Below are 17,251 nucleotides of genomic sequence, written 5' to 3' on the forward strand. Positions count from 1 at the left end.
GATGTCAGGTTGGAAATACATCTGAGAATCAGGCTTTATACAGAAAGGTCAGAGTCAGGTCAGTGAAAAAGAAAATAAGAGGGGCAAAGAGAGGGTATGAGAATAGAATGGCAGCCAACATCTATAGGCATATAAATAGTAAAAAGGGTAGTAATAGGAGGGGTGGGGCCAATTAGGGACCAAAAAGGAGACCTACGCATGGAGGCAGAGGGCATGGCTGAGATACTAAACGAGTACTTTGCATCTGTCTTCACCAAGGAAGAGGATGCTGCCACAGACATAGTAAAGGAGGTGGTAGTGGAGACAGTTGATAAAGTAAGTAAGTCACCAGGAGCGGATGGGATGCATCCAGGATGCTGAGGGAAATGAGGAAGGAGATTGCGGAGGTACTGGCCATAATATTCCAATCCTCCATAGATACGGTGCCAGAGGACTGGAGAATTGCAAATGTTACACCATTGTTCAAAAAAGGGTGTAAAGATAAACCAGCAACTACAGGCCGGTCAGTTTGACCTCAGTAGTGGGGAAGCTTTTAGAAACAGCAATCAGGGACAAAATTAACAGTCACTTGGATAGGTGTGGATTAATTAAGGAAAGCCAGCACGGATTTGTTAAAGGCAAATCGTGTTTAACCAACTTGATTGAGTTTTTTGAGGAGGTAACAGAGAGGGTAGATGAGGGTAATGTGGTGTACATGGATTTCCAAAAGGCATTTGATAAAGTGCCACATAATAGGCTTGCCAGCAAAGTTGAAGCCCATGGAATAAAAGGGACAGTGGCAGCATGGATATGGAATTGGCTCAGTGATGAAACAGAGAGTAGTGGTGAACGGTTGTTTTCAGACTGGAGGAAGGTACACAGTGGTGTTCCCCAGGGGTCGGTACTAGGACCACTGCTTTTCTTGATATATATTAATGACTTGGACGAGGGTGTACAGGGCACAATTTCAAAATTTGCAGATGACACAAAACTTGGAAGTATCGTGAACAGTGAGGAGAATGATAGACTTCAGGAAGACATAGATGGGCTGGTGAAATGGGCGGACACGTGGCAGATGAAATTTAACGCAGAAAAGTGTGAAGTGATACATTTTGGTAGAAAAAATGAGGACATAGAAACTAAAGGGTACAATCCTGAATGGGGTGCACGAACAGAGAGACCTGGGGGTATGTGTGCACATAGAAACATAGAAGATAGGAGCAGGCCATTCGGCCCCTCGAGCCTGTTCCGCCATTCAATGCGATCATGGCTGATAATCCAAATTCAGTACCCAGTCCCTGCTTTCTCTCCATACCCCTTGATCCCTTTAGCCTTAAGAAATATATCCAACTCCTTCTTGAATATATTTAATGAATTGGCCTCTACTGCCTTCTGTGGTAGAGAATTCCACAGGTTCACCACTCTCTGGGTGAAGAAATTCCTCCTCATTTCTGTCCTAAATGGCTTACCCCTTATCCTTAGACTGTGACCCCTGGTTCTGGACTCCCCGGCCATCGGGAACATCCTTCCTGCATCTAGTCTGTCCAGTCCTGTCAGAATTTTATAAGTTTCAATGAGATCCCCTCTCATTCTTCTAAACTCCAGCGAGTACAAGCCCAATCGACCCAATCTCTCCTCATACGTCATTCCTGCCATCCCAGGTATCAGCCTGGTGAATCTTCGCTGAACTCCTTCCATGGCAAGAACATCCTTCCTCAGATAAGGCGACCAAAACTGCACACAATACTCAAGGTGCGGTCTCACCAAGGCCCTGTACAACTGCAGCAAGACATCCTTGTTCCTGTACTCAAACCCTCTCGCTATGAAGGCCAACATACCATTTGCCTTCTTAACCGCCTGCTGCACCTGCATGCTTACCTTCAGCGACTGGTGCACAAGGACACCCAGGTCTCGTTGCACTTCCCCTTCTCCCAATCTATTGCCATTCAGATAATAATCTGCTTTCCTGTTTTTGCTACCAAAGTGGATAACCTCACATTTATCCACGTTATATTGCATCTGGAATCACCCAACCTGTCCAAATCATCCTGGAGTTTCTCAGCATCCTCCTCACAGCACACACGCCCACCCAGCTTTGTGTCGTCTGCAAATTTGGAGATATTACATCGAGTTCCCTTGTCTAGATCATTAATATATATATTGTGAATAGCTGGGGTCCAAGGACCGATCCCTGCGGTACCCCACTAGTCACTGCCTGCCACTCGGAAAACGACCCGTTTATTCCAACTCTTTGCTTTCTGTCTGCACAAATCGTTACAGGTTGAGAAAGCAGTTAAAAAGACTTATGGGATCCTGGGCTTCATAAATAGAGGTATAGAGTACAAGAGTGTGGAAATTATGATGAACCTGTATAAAACACTGGTTCGACCCCAACTGGAGTACTGTGTCCAATTCTGGGCAGCACACTTTAGGAAAGATGAGAAGGCCTTAAAGAGGGTGCAGAAAAGATTTATGAGAATGATTCCAGGAATGAGGGACTTCAGTTATGTGGATAGACTGGAAAAGCTGGGGTTGAGATTTAAGGTGATTGGCAAAAGAACCAAAGGTGACATGGGGGAAACCTTTTTACGCAGCGAGGGGTTCGGAACCGGAATGCACTGTCTGGAAGGGTGGTGGAGGCAGATTCAAGCTTATCTTTCAAAAGGGAACTGGATAAGTACCTGAAGGAAAAAAAATTGCAGGGCTATGGGGAAGGGCGGGAGAGTGGGACTAGCTGAGAGTCGGCACGGGCTCAACGGGCCGAATGGCCTCTTCCATGCTGTAACCATCCTATGATAAGGAGATGTTAGGGCAGATGACCAAAAGCTTGGTGATACAGGTCGGTTTTAAGAAGCGCTTTAAAGGAGGAGAGAGGGGTAGAGGTTTTGGGAGGGAATTCCTGAGCTTAGGGGCTTTGGCAGCTGAGGGCACGGCCGCCAATGGTGGAGCGATGGAAATCGGGGATGCGCAAGAGGCCAGAATTGGAGGGTTGCAAAGATCTCGGAGGGTTGCAGGGCTGGAGGAGGTTCCAGAGATAGGAAAAGAAAGACTTGCATTTATATAGCGCCTTTCACAACCTCAGGACGACCCAAAGTGCTTTACAGCCAACAAAGTGCTTTTGAAGTGTAGTCACTGTTCTAATGTAGGAAACCCGGCAGTCAATTTGCGCACAGCAAGCTCCCACAAACTGCAATGTGACAATGATCTGTTTCAGTGATGCTGGTAGAGGATAAATATTGACCAGGACAGTGGGGATAACTCTCCCTGCTCTTCTTCGAGATAGTATCATGGGATCTTTTCCATCTACCGGAGTGTTCTAAGTCTCTGGAGCGGAACTTGAACCCACAGGGGCGAGTGCGCTACCCACAGGGGCGCAGCTGACAGGGATTAGCGAGGCCTCAGAGAGATTTGAAAACAAGGATGAGAATTTTAAAATGGAGGCGTTGCCGGATTGGGAGCCAATGCCGGTCAGCGAGCATGGGGGTGATGGGTGAACTGTTAGGATACGGGCAGAGTTCTGGATGAGCTGAAGTTTATGGAGGATGGAAAACGGGAGGCTGGCCAGGGGAGCGTGGGAATAGTCGCGACTGTTGTGAACAAAGACACAGATGAGGGTTTGAGACCCTCCTGAGAAGGGGCGCAAGTCCTCACCACCACCCCCCTCCCCAAGCCTCGCAGTTTAAACCCACAGGTGCTGGGAGCAGACACTCCCTGCTGTCTCACCCGATGCTCAGCCAGATCTCTTTGGTCTCCTCGTCAGACGCCAGTCCAGACGGTGGGTCTCCCCCGAAGAAGGTCACGTAGAGTCGGTCCTGCGGGATCCCGTACACCTCAGTCAGCAACTCCCAGGCCATCCCACAGGCTTCCTCCTGCCGCACGTAGGGAACAGTTACTGACTTTCCATTCCACTGTCCCCCCGCGCGCACACCGAGCCCTCCCGGCCCACGGAACTGAGCCCGCGATACACCCCCCGGATCAGAGGATAAACCCAGCCCGCCCCCCGGATCAGAGGATAAACCCAGCCCCCCCCGGATCAGAGGATAAACCCGGCCCGCCCCCGGATCAGAGGATAAACCCGGCCCGCCCCCGGATCAGAGGATAAACCCGGCCCCCCCCCGGATCAGAGGATAAACCCCCCACCCCCCGGATCAGAGGATAAACCCGGACCCCCCCAGATCAGAGATTAAACCCGCCCCCCCCCCCCGGATCAGAGGATAAACCCGGCCCCCCCCGGATCAGAGGATAAACCCAGCCCGCCCCCCGGATCAGAGGATAAACCCGGCCCGCCCCAGATCAGAGGATAAACCCGGCCCGCCCCCCAGATCAGAGGATAAACCCGGCCCGCCCCCCGGATCAGAGGATAAACGCCCCCCCCCCCCGGATCAGAGGATAAACCCGGCCCGCCCCCGGATCAGAGGATAAACCCGGCCCCCCGCCGGATCAGAGGATAAACCCGGCCCGCCCCCGGATCAGAGGATAAACCCGCCCCCACCCGGATCAGAGGATAAACCTGCCCCCCCCCCGGATCAGAGGATAAACCCGGCCCGCCCCCGGATCAGAGGATAAACCCGGCCCCACCCCGGATCAGAGGATAAACCCGCCACCCCCCGGATCAGAGGATAAACCCGCCCCCCCCCCGGATCAGAGGATAAACCCGCCCCCCCCCCGGATCAGAGGATAAACCCGGCCCCCTCCCCCGGATCAGAGGATAAACCCGGCCCCCCCCGGATCAGAGGATAAACCCGCCCCCCCCCCGGATCAGAGGATAAACCCGGCCCGCCCCCCGGATCAGAGGATAAACCCGCCCCCCCCCGGATCAGAGGACAAACCCGGCCCGCCCCCGGATCAGAGGACAAACCCGGCCCCCCACCGGATCAGAGGACAAACCCGCACCCCCCCCGGATCAGAGGACAAACCCAGCCCGCCCCCGGATCAGAGGACAAACCCGGCCGCCCCCCGGATCAGAGGATAAACCCGGCCCGCCCCCCGGATCAGAGATTAAACCCGCCCCCCCACCGGATCAGAGGATAAACCCGGCCCGCCCCCCGGATCAGAGATTAAACCCGCCCCCCCGCCGGATCAGAGGATAAACCCGCCCCCCCCCGGATCAGAGGATAAACCCGGCTCCCACCCCCCCGCCGGATCAGAGGACAAACCCGGCACCCCCCGGATCAGAGGATAAACCCGGCCCGCCCCCGGATCAGAGGATAAACCCGGCCCCCCCCGGATCAGAGGATAAACCCCCCACCCCCCGGATCAGAGGATAAACCCGGCCCCCCCCGGATCAGAGATTAAACCCGGCCCCCCCCCCCGGATCAGAGGATAAACCCGGCCCCCCCCGGATCAGAGGATAAACCCGGCCCGCCCCCCGGATCAGAGGATAAACCCGGCCCGCCCCCGGATCAGAGGATAAACCCGGCCCGCCCCCCGGATCAGAGGATAAACCCGGCCCCCCCCCGGATCAGAGGACAAACCCGCACCCCCCCCGGATCAGAGGACAAACCCAGCCCGCCCCCGGATCAGAGGACAAACCCGGCCGCCCCCCGGATCAGAGGACAAACCCGCCCCCCCACCGGATCAGAGGATAAACCCGGCCCGCCCCCCGGATCAGAGATTAAACCCGCCCCCCCCGGATCAGAGGATAAACCCGGCTCCCCCCCCCCACCCCCGGATCAGAGGACAAACCCGGCCCCCCCCCGGATCAGAGGATAAACCCGGCCCGCCCCCGGATCAGAGGATAAACCCGGCCCCCCCCGGATCAGAGATTAAACCCGGCCCCCCCCCCCGGATCAGAGGATAAACCCGGCCCCCCCCGGATCAGAGGATAAACCCGGCCCGCCCCCCGGATCAGAGGATAAACCCGGCCCGCCCCCGGATCAGAGGATAAACCCGGCCCGCCCCGCGGATCAGAGGATAAACCCGGCCCGCCCCCCGGATCAGAGGATAAACCCGGCCCGCCCCCCGGATCAGAGGATAAACCCCCCCCCTCCGGATCAGAGGATAAACCCGGCCCGCCCCCGGATCAGAGGATAAACCCGGCCCCCCCCCCGGATCAGAGGATAAACCCGGCCCGCCCCCGGATCAGAGGATAAACCCGGCCCGCCCCCGGATCAGAGGATAAACCCGCCCCCCCCGGATCAGAGGATAAACCCGCCCCCCCCCCCGGATCAGAGGATAAACCCGGCCCGCCCCCCGGATCAGAGGATAAACCCGCCCCCCCCCACCCCCGGATCAGAAGATAAACCCGGCCCGCCCCCCCGGATCAGAGGATAAACCCGCCCCCCCCCCCGGATCAGAGGATAAACCCGCCCCCCCCCCCGGATCAGAGGACAAACCCGGCCCGCCCCCGGATCAGAGGACAAACCCGGCCCCTCCCCGGATCAGAGGATAAACCCGCCCCCCCCCCGGATCAGAGGATAAACCCGGCCCGCCCCCCGGATCAGAGATTAAACCCGCCCCCCCCCCCGGATCAGAGGATAAACCCGCCCCCCCCCGGATCAGAGGATAAACCCGCCCCCCCCCGGATCAGAGGATAAACCCGGCTCCCCCCCCCGGATCAGAGGACAAACCCGGCCCGCCCCCGGATCAGAGGATAAACCCGGCCCCCCCCCGGATCAGAGGATAAACCCGGCACCCCCCGGATCAGAGGATAAACCCGGCCCGCCCCCGGATCAGAGGATAAACCCGGCCCGCCCCCCGGATCAGAGGATAAACCCGGCCCGCCCCCGGATCAGAGGATAAACCCGGCCCGCCCCCCGGATCAGAGGATAAACCCGGCCCGCCCCCCGGATCAGAGGATAAACCCGGCCCCCCCCGGATCAGAGGATAAACCCGGCCCGCCCCCGGATCAGAGGATAAACCCAGCCCCCCCCGATCAGAGGATAAACCCGTCCCGCCCCCGGATCAGAGGATAAACCCGGCCCCCCCCGGATCAGAGGATAAACCCGGCCCCCCCCGGATCAGAGGATAAACCCGGACCCCCCCCCGGTTCAGAGGATAAACCCGGCCCCACCCCGGATCAGAGGATAAACCCGCCCCCCCCCCCGGATCAGAGGATAAACCCGTCCCGCCCCCGGATCAGAGGATAAACCCGTCCCGCCCCCGGATCAGAGAATAAACCCGGCCCCCACCCCGGATCAGAGATTAAACCCGGCCCCCCCCCGGATCAGAGGATAAACCCGGCCCCCCCCCCCCCCCGGATCAGAGGATAAACCCCCACCCCCCCCCCCGGATCAGAGGATAAACCCGGCCAGCCCCCGGATCAGAGTTAAACCCGCCCCCTCCCCCCCCCCCGGATCAGAGGATAAACCCGGCCCCCCCCCCGGATCAGAGGATAAACCCGGCCCCCCCCCCCGGATCAGGGGATAAACCCGGCCCCCCCCCCGGATCAGAGGATAAACCCGGCCCCCCCCGGATCAGAGGATAAACCCGGCCCCCCCCCCCGGATCAGAGGATAAACCCGGCCCCCACCCCCCCCCGGATCAGAGGATAAACCCGGCCCCCCCCCCGGATCAGAGGATAAACCCAGCCCCCCCCACAGATCAGAGGATAAACCCGGCCCGCCCCCGGATCAGAGTTAAACCCGGCCCGCCCCCCCGGATCAGAGGATAAACCCGGCCCCCCCCGGATCAGAGGATAAACCCGGCCCCCCCCGGATCAGAGGATAAACCCGGACCCCCCCCCCGGTTCAGAGGATAAACCCGGCCCCACCCCGGATCAGAGGATAAACCCGCCCCCCCCCCCGGATCAGAGGATAAACCCGTCCCGCCCCCGGATCAGAGGATAAACCCGTCCCGCCCCCGGATCAGAGAATAAACCCGGCCCCCACCCCGGATCAGAGATTAAACCCGGCCCCCCCCCGGATCAGAGGATAAACCCGGCCCCCCCCCCCCCCCGGATCAGAGGATAAACCCCCACCCCCCCCCCCGGATCAGAGGATAAACCCGGCCAGCCCCCGGATCAGAGTTAAACCCGCCCCCTCCCCCCCCCCCGGATCAGAGGATAAACCCGGCCCCCCCCCCGGATCAGAGGATAAACCCGGCCCCCCCCCCCCGGATCAGGGGATAAACCCGGCCCCCCCCCGGATCAGAGGATAAACCCGGCCCCCCCCGGATCAGAGGATAAACCCGGCCCCCCCCCCGGATCAGAGGATAAACCCGGCCCCCACCCCCCCCCGGATCAGAGGATAAACCCGGCCCCCCCCCCCGGATCAGAGGATAAACCCAGCCCCCCCCACAGATCAGAGGATAAACCCGGCCCGCCCCCGGATCAGAGTTAAACCCGGCCCGCCCCCCGGATCAGAGGATAAACCCGGCCCCCCCCGGATCAGAGGATAAGCCCGGCCCGCCCCCGGATCAGAGGATAAACCCGGCCCGCCCCCGGATCAGAGGATAAACCCAGCCACCCCCCCCCCCCCCCCCGGATCAGAGGATAAACCCAGCTCCCCCCCGGATCAGAGGATAAACCCGGCCCGCCCCCAGATCAGAGATTAAACCCGGCCCGCCCCCCGGATCAGAGGATAAACCCGGCCCCCCCCGGATCAGAGGATAAACCTGTCCCGCCCCCGGATCAGAGGATAAACCCGTCCCGCCCCCCGGATCAGAGAATAAACCCGTCCCGCCCCCCGGATCAGAGGATAAACCCGTCCCGCCCCCGGATTAGAGGATAAACCCGGCCCCCCCTGGATCAGAGGATAAACCCGCCACCCCCCCCCCGGATCAGAGGATAAACCCAGCCCGCCCCCGGATCAGAGGATAAACCCGGCCCCTCCCCCCCGGATCAGAGGATAAACCCGGCCCGCCCCCGGATCAGAGGATAAACCCGGCCCGCCCCCCGGATCAGAGGATAAACCCGCCCCACCCCCGGATCAGAGGATAAACCCGGCCCGCCCCCGGATCAGAGATTAAACCCGGCCCCCCGCGGATCAGAGGATAAACCAGTCCCGCCCCCGGATCAGAGGATAAACCCGGCCCGCCCCCCGGATCAGAGGATAAACCCGCCCCGCCCCCGGATCAGAGAATAAACCCGGCCCGCCCGGATCAGAGAATAAACCCGGCCCCCCCCGGATCAGAGGATAAACCCGGCCCCCCCGGATCAGAGGATAAACCCAGCCCCCCCGCCCCCCCCCCCGGATCAGAGAATAAACCCGGCCCCCACCAGATCAGAGGATAAACCCGGCCCCCCCGGATCAGAGGATAAACCCAGCCCCCCCCCCGGATCAGAGGATAAACCCGGCCCCCCCCCGGATCAGAGGATAAACCCGGCCCCCCCCGGATCAGAGGATAAACCCGGCCCGCCCCCCGGATCAGAGGATAAACCCCCCCCCTCCGGATCAGAGGATAAACCCGGCCCGCCCCCGGATCAGAGGATAAACCCGGCCCCCCCCCGGATCAGAGGATAAACCCGGCCCGCCCCCGGATCAGAGGATAAACCCGGCCCGCCCCCGGATCAGAGGATAAAACCGGCCCGCCCCCGGATCAGAGGATAAACCCGCCCCCCCCCCCGGATCAGAGGATAAACCCGCCCCCCCCCCGGATCAGAGGATAAACCCGGCCCGCCCCCCCGGATCAGAGGATAAACCCGCCCCCCCCCCCGGATCAGAGGATAAACCCGCCCCCCCCCCGGATCAGAGGACAAACCCGGCCCGCCCCCGGATCAGAGGACAAACCCGGCCCCCCCCCGGATCAGAGGATAAACCCGCCCCCCCCCCGGATCAGAGGATAAACCCGGCCCGCCCCCCGGATCAGAGATTAAACCCGCCCCCCCCCCCGGATCAGAGGATAAACCCGCCCCCCCCCGGATCAGAGGATAAACCCAGCTCCCCCCCCCGGATCAGAGGACAAACCCGGCCCGCCCCCCGGATCAGAGGATAAACCCGGCCCCCCCCGGATCAGAGGATAAACCCGGCCCGCCCCCCGGATCAGAGGATAAACCCGGCCCGCCCCCGGATCAGAGGATAAACCCGGCCCGCCCCCCGGATCAGAGGATAAACCCGGCCCGCCCCCGGATCAGAGGATAAACCCGGCCCGCCCCCCGGATCAGAGGATAAACCCGGCCCGCCCCCCGGATCAGAGGATAAACCCGGCCCCCCCCCGGATCAGAGGATAAACCCGGCCCGCCCCCGGATCAGAGGATAAACCCAGCCCCCCCCGATCAGAGGATAAACCCGTCCCGCCCCCGGATCAGAGGATAAACCCGGCCCCCCCCGGATCAGAGGATAAACCCGGCCCCCCCCGGATCAGAGGATAAACCCGGCCCCCCCCCGGTTCAGAGGATAAACCCGGCCCCACCCCGGATCAGAGGATAAACCCGCCCCCCCCCCCGGATCAGAGGATAAACCCGTCCCGCCCCCGGATCAGAGGATAAACCCGGCCCGCCCCCGGATCAGAGGATAAACCCGGCCCCCCCCCCCCGGATCAGAGATTAAACCCGGCCCCCCCCCGGATCAGAGGATAAACCCGGCCCCCCCCCCCCCCGGATCAGAGGATAAACCCCCACCCCACCCCCGGATCAGAGGATAAACCCGGCCAGCCCCCGGATCAGAGTTAAACCCGCCCCCTCCCCCCCCCCGGATCAGAGGATAAACCCGGCCCCCCCCCCGGATCAGAGGATAAACCCGGCCCGCCCCCGGATCAGGGGATAAACCCGGCCCCCCCCCCGGATCAGAGGATAAACCCGGCCCCCCCCGGATCAGAGGATAAACCCGGACCCCCCCCGGATCAGAGGATAAACCCGGCCCCCACCCCCCCCCCGGATCAGAGGATAAACCCGGCCCCCCCCCCGGATCAGAGGATAAACCCAGCCCCCCCCACGGATCAGAGGATAAACCCGGCCCGCCCCCGGATCAGAGTTAAACCCGGCCCGCCCCCCGGATCAGAGGATAAACCCGGCCCCCCCCCGGATCAGAGGATAAGCCCGGCCCGCCCCCGGATCAGAGGATAAACCCGGCCCGCCCCCGGATCAGAGGATAAACCCAGCCACCTCCCCCCCCCCGGATCAGAGGATAAACCCAGCTCCCCCCCGGATCAGAGGATAAACCCGGCCCGCCCCCAGATCAGAGATTAAACCCGGCCCGCCCCCCGGATCAGAGGATAAACCCGGCCCCCCCCGGATCAGAGGATAAACCTGTCCCGCCCCCGGATCAGAGGATAAACCCGTCCCGCCCCCCGGATCAGAGAATAAACCCGTCCCGCCCCCCGGATCAGAGGATAAACCCGTCCCGCCCCCGGATTAGAGGATAAACCCGGCCCCCCCTGGATCAGAGGATAAACCCGCCCCCCCCCCCCCCGGATCAGAGGATAAACCCAGCCCGCCCCCGGATCAGAGGATAAACCCGGCCCCTCCCCCCCGGATCAGAGGATAAACCCGGCCCGCCCCCGGATCAGAGGATAAACCCGGCCCGCCCCCCGGATCAGAGGATAAACCCGCCCCACCCCCGGATCAGAGGATAAACCCGGCCCGCCCCCGGATCAGAGATTAAACCCGGCCCCCCGCGGATCAGAGGATAAACCAGTCCCGCCCCCGGATCAGAGGATAAACCCGGCCCGCCCCCCGGATCAGAGGATAAACCCGCCCCGCCCCCGGATCAGAGAATAAACCCGGCCCGCCCGGATCAGAGAATAAACCCGGCCCCCCCCGGATCAGAGGATAAACCCGGCCCCCCCGGATCAGAGGATAAACCCGGCCCCCCCCCGGATCAGAGAATAAACCCGGCCCCCCCCAGATCAGAGGATAAACCCGGCCCCCCCGGATCAGAGGATAAACCCAGCCCCCCCCCCGGATCAGAGGATAAACCCGGCCCCCCCCCCGGATCAGAGGATAAACCCGGCCCCCCCCGGATCAGAGGATAAACCCGGCCCGCCCCCCGGATCAGAGGACAAACCTGGCCCGCCCCCGGATCAGAGGATAAACCCGGCCCACCCCCCGGATCAGAGGATAAACCCGCCCCCCCCCGGATCAGAGGATAAACCCGGCCCGCCCCCCGGATCAGAGGATAAACCCGGCCCCCCCCGGATCAGAGGATAAACCCGGCCCGCCCCCGGATCAGAGTACAAACCCGGCCCACCCCCCGGATCAGAGGATAAACCCGCCCCCCCCGGATCAGAGGATAAACCCGGCACGCCCCCCGGATCAGAGGATAAACCCGGCCCCCCCCGGATCAGAGGATAAACCCGGCCCGCCCCCGGATCAGAGGATAAACCCGGCCCCCCCCCCAGATCAGAGGATAAACCCACCCCCCCCCCGGATCAGAGGATAAACCCGGCCCCCCCCGGATCAGAGGATAAACCCGGCCCGCCCCCGGATCAGAGGACAAACCCGGCCCACCCCCCGGATCAGAGGATAAACCCGCCCCCCCCGGATCAGAGAATAAACCCGGCCCGCCCCCCGGATCAGAGGATAAACCCACCCCCCGGATCAGAGGATAAACCCGGCCCGCCCCCCGGATCAGAGGATAAACCCACCCCCCGGATCAGAGGATAAACCCGGCCCGCCCCCCGGATCAGAGGATAAACCCGGCCCGCCCCCGGATCAGAGGATAAACCCGGCCCGCCCCCCCCCCCCGGATCAGAGGGTAAACCCGCCCCCCCCGGATCAGAGGATAAACCTGGCCCCCCCCCCGGATCAGAGGACAAACCCGGCCCGCCCCCGGATCAGAGGATAAACCCGGCCCCCCCCGGATCAGAGGATAAACCCGGCCCCCCCCGGATCAGAGGATAAACCCGTCCCCCCCCCGGATCAGAGGATAAACCCGGCCCGCCCCCGGATCAGAGGATAAACCCGGCCCGCCCCCGGATCAGAGGATAAACCCCGGCCCACCCCCCCGGGTCAGAGGATAAACCCGGCCCCCCCCCCCCCCGGTCAGAGATTAAACCCGGCCCCCCCCCGGATCAGAGGATAAACCCGCCCCCCCCCCCCCGGATCAGAGGATAAACAGAGGATAAACCCCCACCCCCCCCCCGGATCAGAGGATAAACCCGGCCAGCCCCCGGATCAGAGTTAAACCACCCCCCCCCCCCCCCCGGATCAGAGGATAAACCCGGCCCCCCCCCGGATCAGAGGATAAACCCGGCCCGCCCCCGGATCAGGGGATAAACCCGGCCCCCCCCCCGGATCAGAGGATAAACCCGGCCCCCCCCGGATCAGAGGATAAACCCGGCCCCCCCCCGGATCAGAGGATAAACCCGGCCCCCCCCCCCCCGGATCAGAGGATAAACCCGGCCCCCCCCCGGATCAGAGGATAAACGCAGCCCCCCCCACGGATCAGAGGATAAACCCGGCCCGCCCCCGGATCAGAGTTAAACCCGGCCCGGCCCGCCCCCCGGATCAGAGGATTAACCCGGCCCCCCCCGGATCAGAGGATAAACCTGTCCCGCCCCCGGATCAGAGGATAAACCCGTCCCGCCCCCCGGATCAGAGAATAAACCCGTCCCGCCCCCCGGATCAGAGGATAAACCCGTCCCGCCCCCCGGATCAGAGGATAAACCCGTCCCGCCCCCGGATTAGAGGATAAACCCGGCCCCCCCCCGGATCAGAGGATAAACCCGCCCCCCCCCCCCCGGATCAGAGGATAAACCCAGCCCGCCCCCGGATCAGAGGATAAACCCGGCCCCTCCCCCCCGGATCAGAGGATAAACCCGGCCCGCCCCCGGATCAGAGGATAAACCCGGCCCGCCCCCCGGATCAGAGGATAAACCCGCCCCACCCCCGGATCAGAGGATAGACCCGGCCCGCCCCCGGATCAGAGATTAAACCCGGCCCCCCGCGGATCAGAGGATAAACCAGTCCCGCCCCCGGATCAGAGGATAAACCCGCCCCGCCCCCGGATCAGAGGATAAACCCGGCCCGCCCCCGGATCAGAGGATAAACCCGGCCCCCCCCCCCCCCGGATCAGAGGATAAACCCGCCCCGCCCTCGGATCAGAGGATAAACCCGGCCCGCCCCCGGATCAGAGGATAAACCCGGCCCCCCCGGATCAGAGGATAAACCCGCCCCCCCCCCAGATCAGAGGATAAACCCAGCCCCCCCCCCCCCGGATCAGAGAATAAACCCGCCCCCCCCCCAGATCAGAGGATAAACCCGGCCCCCCCGGATCAGAGGATAAACCCGGCCCCCCCCCGGATCAGAGGATAAACCCGGCCCCCCCCGGATCAGAGGATAAACCCGGCCCGCCCCCCGGATCAGAGCACAAACCCGGCCCACCCCCCGGATCAGAGGATAAACCCGCCCCCCCCGGATCAGAGGATAAACCCGGCCCGCCCCCCGGATCAGAGGATAAACCCGGCCCCCCCCCCGGATCAGAGGATAAACCCCGCCCCCCCCGGATCAGAGGATAAACCCGGCCCCGCCCCCGGATCAGAGGATAAACCCGGCCCCCCCCCCCCAGATCAGAGGATAAACCCCGCCCCCCCCCCCCCCGGATCAGAGGATAAACCCGGCCCCCCCCCGGATCAGAGGATAAACCCGGCCCGCCCCCCGGATCAGAGGATAAACCCACCCCCCCCGGATCAGAGGATAAACCCGGCCCGCCCCCCGGATCAGAGGATAAACCCGGCCCGCCCCCCGGATCAGAGGATAAACCCGGCCCGCCCCCCGGATCAGAGGATAAACCCACCCCCCCCGGATCAGAGGATAAACCCGGCCCGCCCCCCGGATCAGAGGATAAACCCACCCCCCCGGATCAGAGGATAAACCCGGCCCGCCCCCCGGATCAGAGGATAAACCCGGCCCGCCCCCGGATCAGAGGATAAACCCGGCCCGCCCCCCCCCCCCCGGATCAGAGGGTAAACCCGGCCCCCCCCCTCCGGATCAGAGATTAAACCCCACCGAAGCCAGGACCCACACCCTCGCCCCCTCACCCACCCTCGCCCCCACCACACACTCGCCGTACGCTCCCACCCCTCACCTTGAAGTAGTCACCGAAGGACCAGTTACCCAGCATCTCGAAGAAGGTGTGGTGATAGAGGTCGCGACCCACATCGTCCAGGTCGTTGTGTTTGCCACCCGCTCGCACACACTTCTGGCTGTTCACTACTCGGCGGTACTGAGCCATCTCAGTCCGCGGGTCCACCGTGCCCAGGAGAATGGGTTTAAACTGCGGAGAGTGAGAGAGGCTTCAAACACAACTGGAATATGGGCACACACAGCGCCCCCCGCCCCCACCCTCACGCCCACCGACCCTCCCTCACGACTGTCCCTCCCTCACGCCCACTGACCCACCCTCACCGACCCTCCCTCACGACTGTCCCTCCCTCACGCCCACTGACCCTCCCTCACGCCCACTGACCCACCCTCACTGACCCACCCTCACGACTGTCCCTCCCTCACGCCCACTGACCCTCCCTCACGCCCACTGACCCCACCCTCACTGACCCACCCTCACGACTGTCCCTCCCTCACGACTGTCCCTCCCTCACGCCCACTGACCCACCCTCACGACTGACCCTCCCTCACGACTGTCCCTCCCTCACGCTCACTGTCCCACCCTCACGACTGTCCCTCCCTCACGCCCACTGACCCACCCTCACGACTGACCCTCCCTCACGCCCACTGACCCACCCTCACACTTTCTCCCTCTGTCCATTGGGCCGGGCTCTGGGCCGGGCCGTAACCCGCCCCCTCCCTCCTCCCCCGGGGCCGTAACACGCCCCCTCCCTCCTCCCCCGGGCCGTAGCCCGCTCCCTCCCTCCTCCCCCGGGGCCTCCTCACCTGGTTCATGCCCGCGTTGACGAACAGCAGCCCGGGGTCGGCCCTGGGGGTCACCGGGGCCGAGCGGACCTGGCGGTGCCGCTGCTTGTCCCTGAAGAAGCGAAGGAAGGTGTGGCGGACGCTGCTGGCGGTGGCGGGGCCGTGAGCCGGCCCGGAGCACAGTGAGCGGGGCCTGGGGAGACAGGCGGCCCTAAGCCGGGGCCTGAGGCCACCGAACAACCGCACTGGGGCCGCCATCTTTCAGACTGGCAACTCCCGACAACAAGGAGCCAGCGGCACGCCAAGAAGAGCCCTCGCTGAGAGCGCTGCGTGTCCGCCTGGTCCTCCAGACCAGGCGCCCCCCTGTGAGCAGGAGTGCGCCATAGCAGCAAGCAAAACTGGGAGGCAGCAGTCAGAAGCAGGATTGCCCAGCTTCAGATTAGCAAAGACTGCTGTGTCTGTTTTGTTTGTATTGAGCTTCATAATTAACAAGTTATCACCGCTTTAAATATAAAAACTATATTTTCAGTGACCTTGATTGTTGGGGATGAACACCCCAGCTCTTCTTCTAATAGGATTCTTTTACATTCACTTCAAGGGGAAGACCGTGACTCCAATAGACAGTGTAATGATACCAGCAAATAGAGATGGTATTTGCCTGTTCGATTATGATGCCTTAACAGCATGTTTGCATGTATTGATTGCTTGTGCCTGACCAGCAGAGGGCATGTGACAGAGACAAGCAAGGCAGTTCAGTTTAGTTTCAGTTTCGTTCTAGATGCATCACTAGCATGATGTCTCCTGTAAATGCTGTATAAAGAGTTGAACAGACTTTAGATTAAAAGACATTCTCTTTCATAAATGTCTCGTCATTGAACCCACAAAGAAATCAATACATGGTGTCAGAAGTGATTGAAAGAGATGAAGAGAAAAAATCTGAAGTTAAATCAGCTCTCCACAAATTAGCAAGCCAAAAGAGAACATCGTTGCTTACCATTGGAGAATAGCTAACGAAGTGAAAAAATGGAAGGTTTACACTCACCGGCGACGCTTCAGTTGACAGGTAATGTGGCTGAAAATTGGAGGAGGTTCAAACAACGTTTGGGGTTGTATTTATCAGCAATCGGAGCTGACGAGAAAGGTGATAAAATTAAAGCGTCACTGTTCTTACAGGTCGTGGGTGATGAAGCGCTGGAGGTGTATAATAACTTCACATTCGCTGCTGATGGAGACAAAATGAAGCTAGATAAAATAATGAAACAGTTTGAGGCCTACTGCATACTTAAACGTAACGTGACGTTTGAGAGGCACAGATTTTTCACGTGTACAGAAAACGGGTGAGACTATTGATCAGTATGTGACTGAACTGAGAAACAGAAGCAAATTGTGTGAATTTGGGGGACTGACAGACTCGCTGATAAAAGACAGACTGGTGTGTGGTATTCCGAATAATGGTCTAAGGGAAAGACTGCTAAGAGAGCAAGATCTAGACCTGGGAAAAGCCATAGCACTGTGTAGGGCTACAGAGCAATCCGGTAGAACCACTAAAGCCACACCCAGCGCCAGACAAACCTTACCAGAAGGTAGG

General features: G+C 61.7%; 1 protein-coding gene across 5 annotated transcripts in view; it reads right to left on the minus strand.

The window, feature by feature from the left end:
• Positions 1–16,062, minus strand: part of aars2 (alanyl-tRNA synthetase 2, mitochondrial (putative)) — a 91,251-nt gene extending 75,189 nt beyond the window's left edge. The window contains exons 1-3 of one of the 5 annotated variants that reach the window (XR_015079634.1): positions 15,685–16,062; positions 14,882–15,070; positions 3,703–3,848 (exon numbers count right to left, since the gene is read on the minus strand). Coding sequence is in view for 4 of the 5 variants with exons in the window: in XM_085998091.1 (XP_085854217.1) it covers positions 3,703–3,848; positions 14,882–15,070; positions 15,685–15,921 (572 nt within the window). In the remaining variant the exon portion in view is untranslated. The remainder of the gene's footprint in view (positions 1–3,702; positions 3,849–14,881; positions 15,071–15,684) is intronic. The other 4 variants (XM_085998091.1, XM_085998090.1, XM_085998089.1 and 1 more) reach the window with 4 other exon arrangements.
• Between the last annotated feature and the right edge of the window lie 1,189 nt (positions 16,063–17,251).

The sequence above is a fragment of the Somniosus microcephalus genome, chromosome 9 (genome assembly GCF_052327205.1).
Source record: "Somniosus microcephalus isolate GS21.2 chromosome 9, FLI_Smic_1.0, whole genome shotgun sequence".
Lineage (NCBI taxonomy): Eukaryota > Metazoa > Chordata > Chondrichthyes > Squaliformes > Somniosidae > Somniosus > Somniosus microcephalus.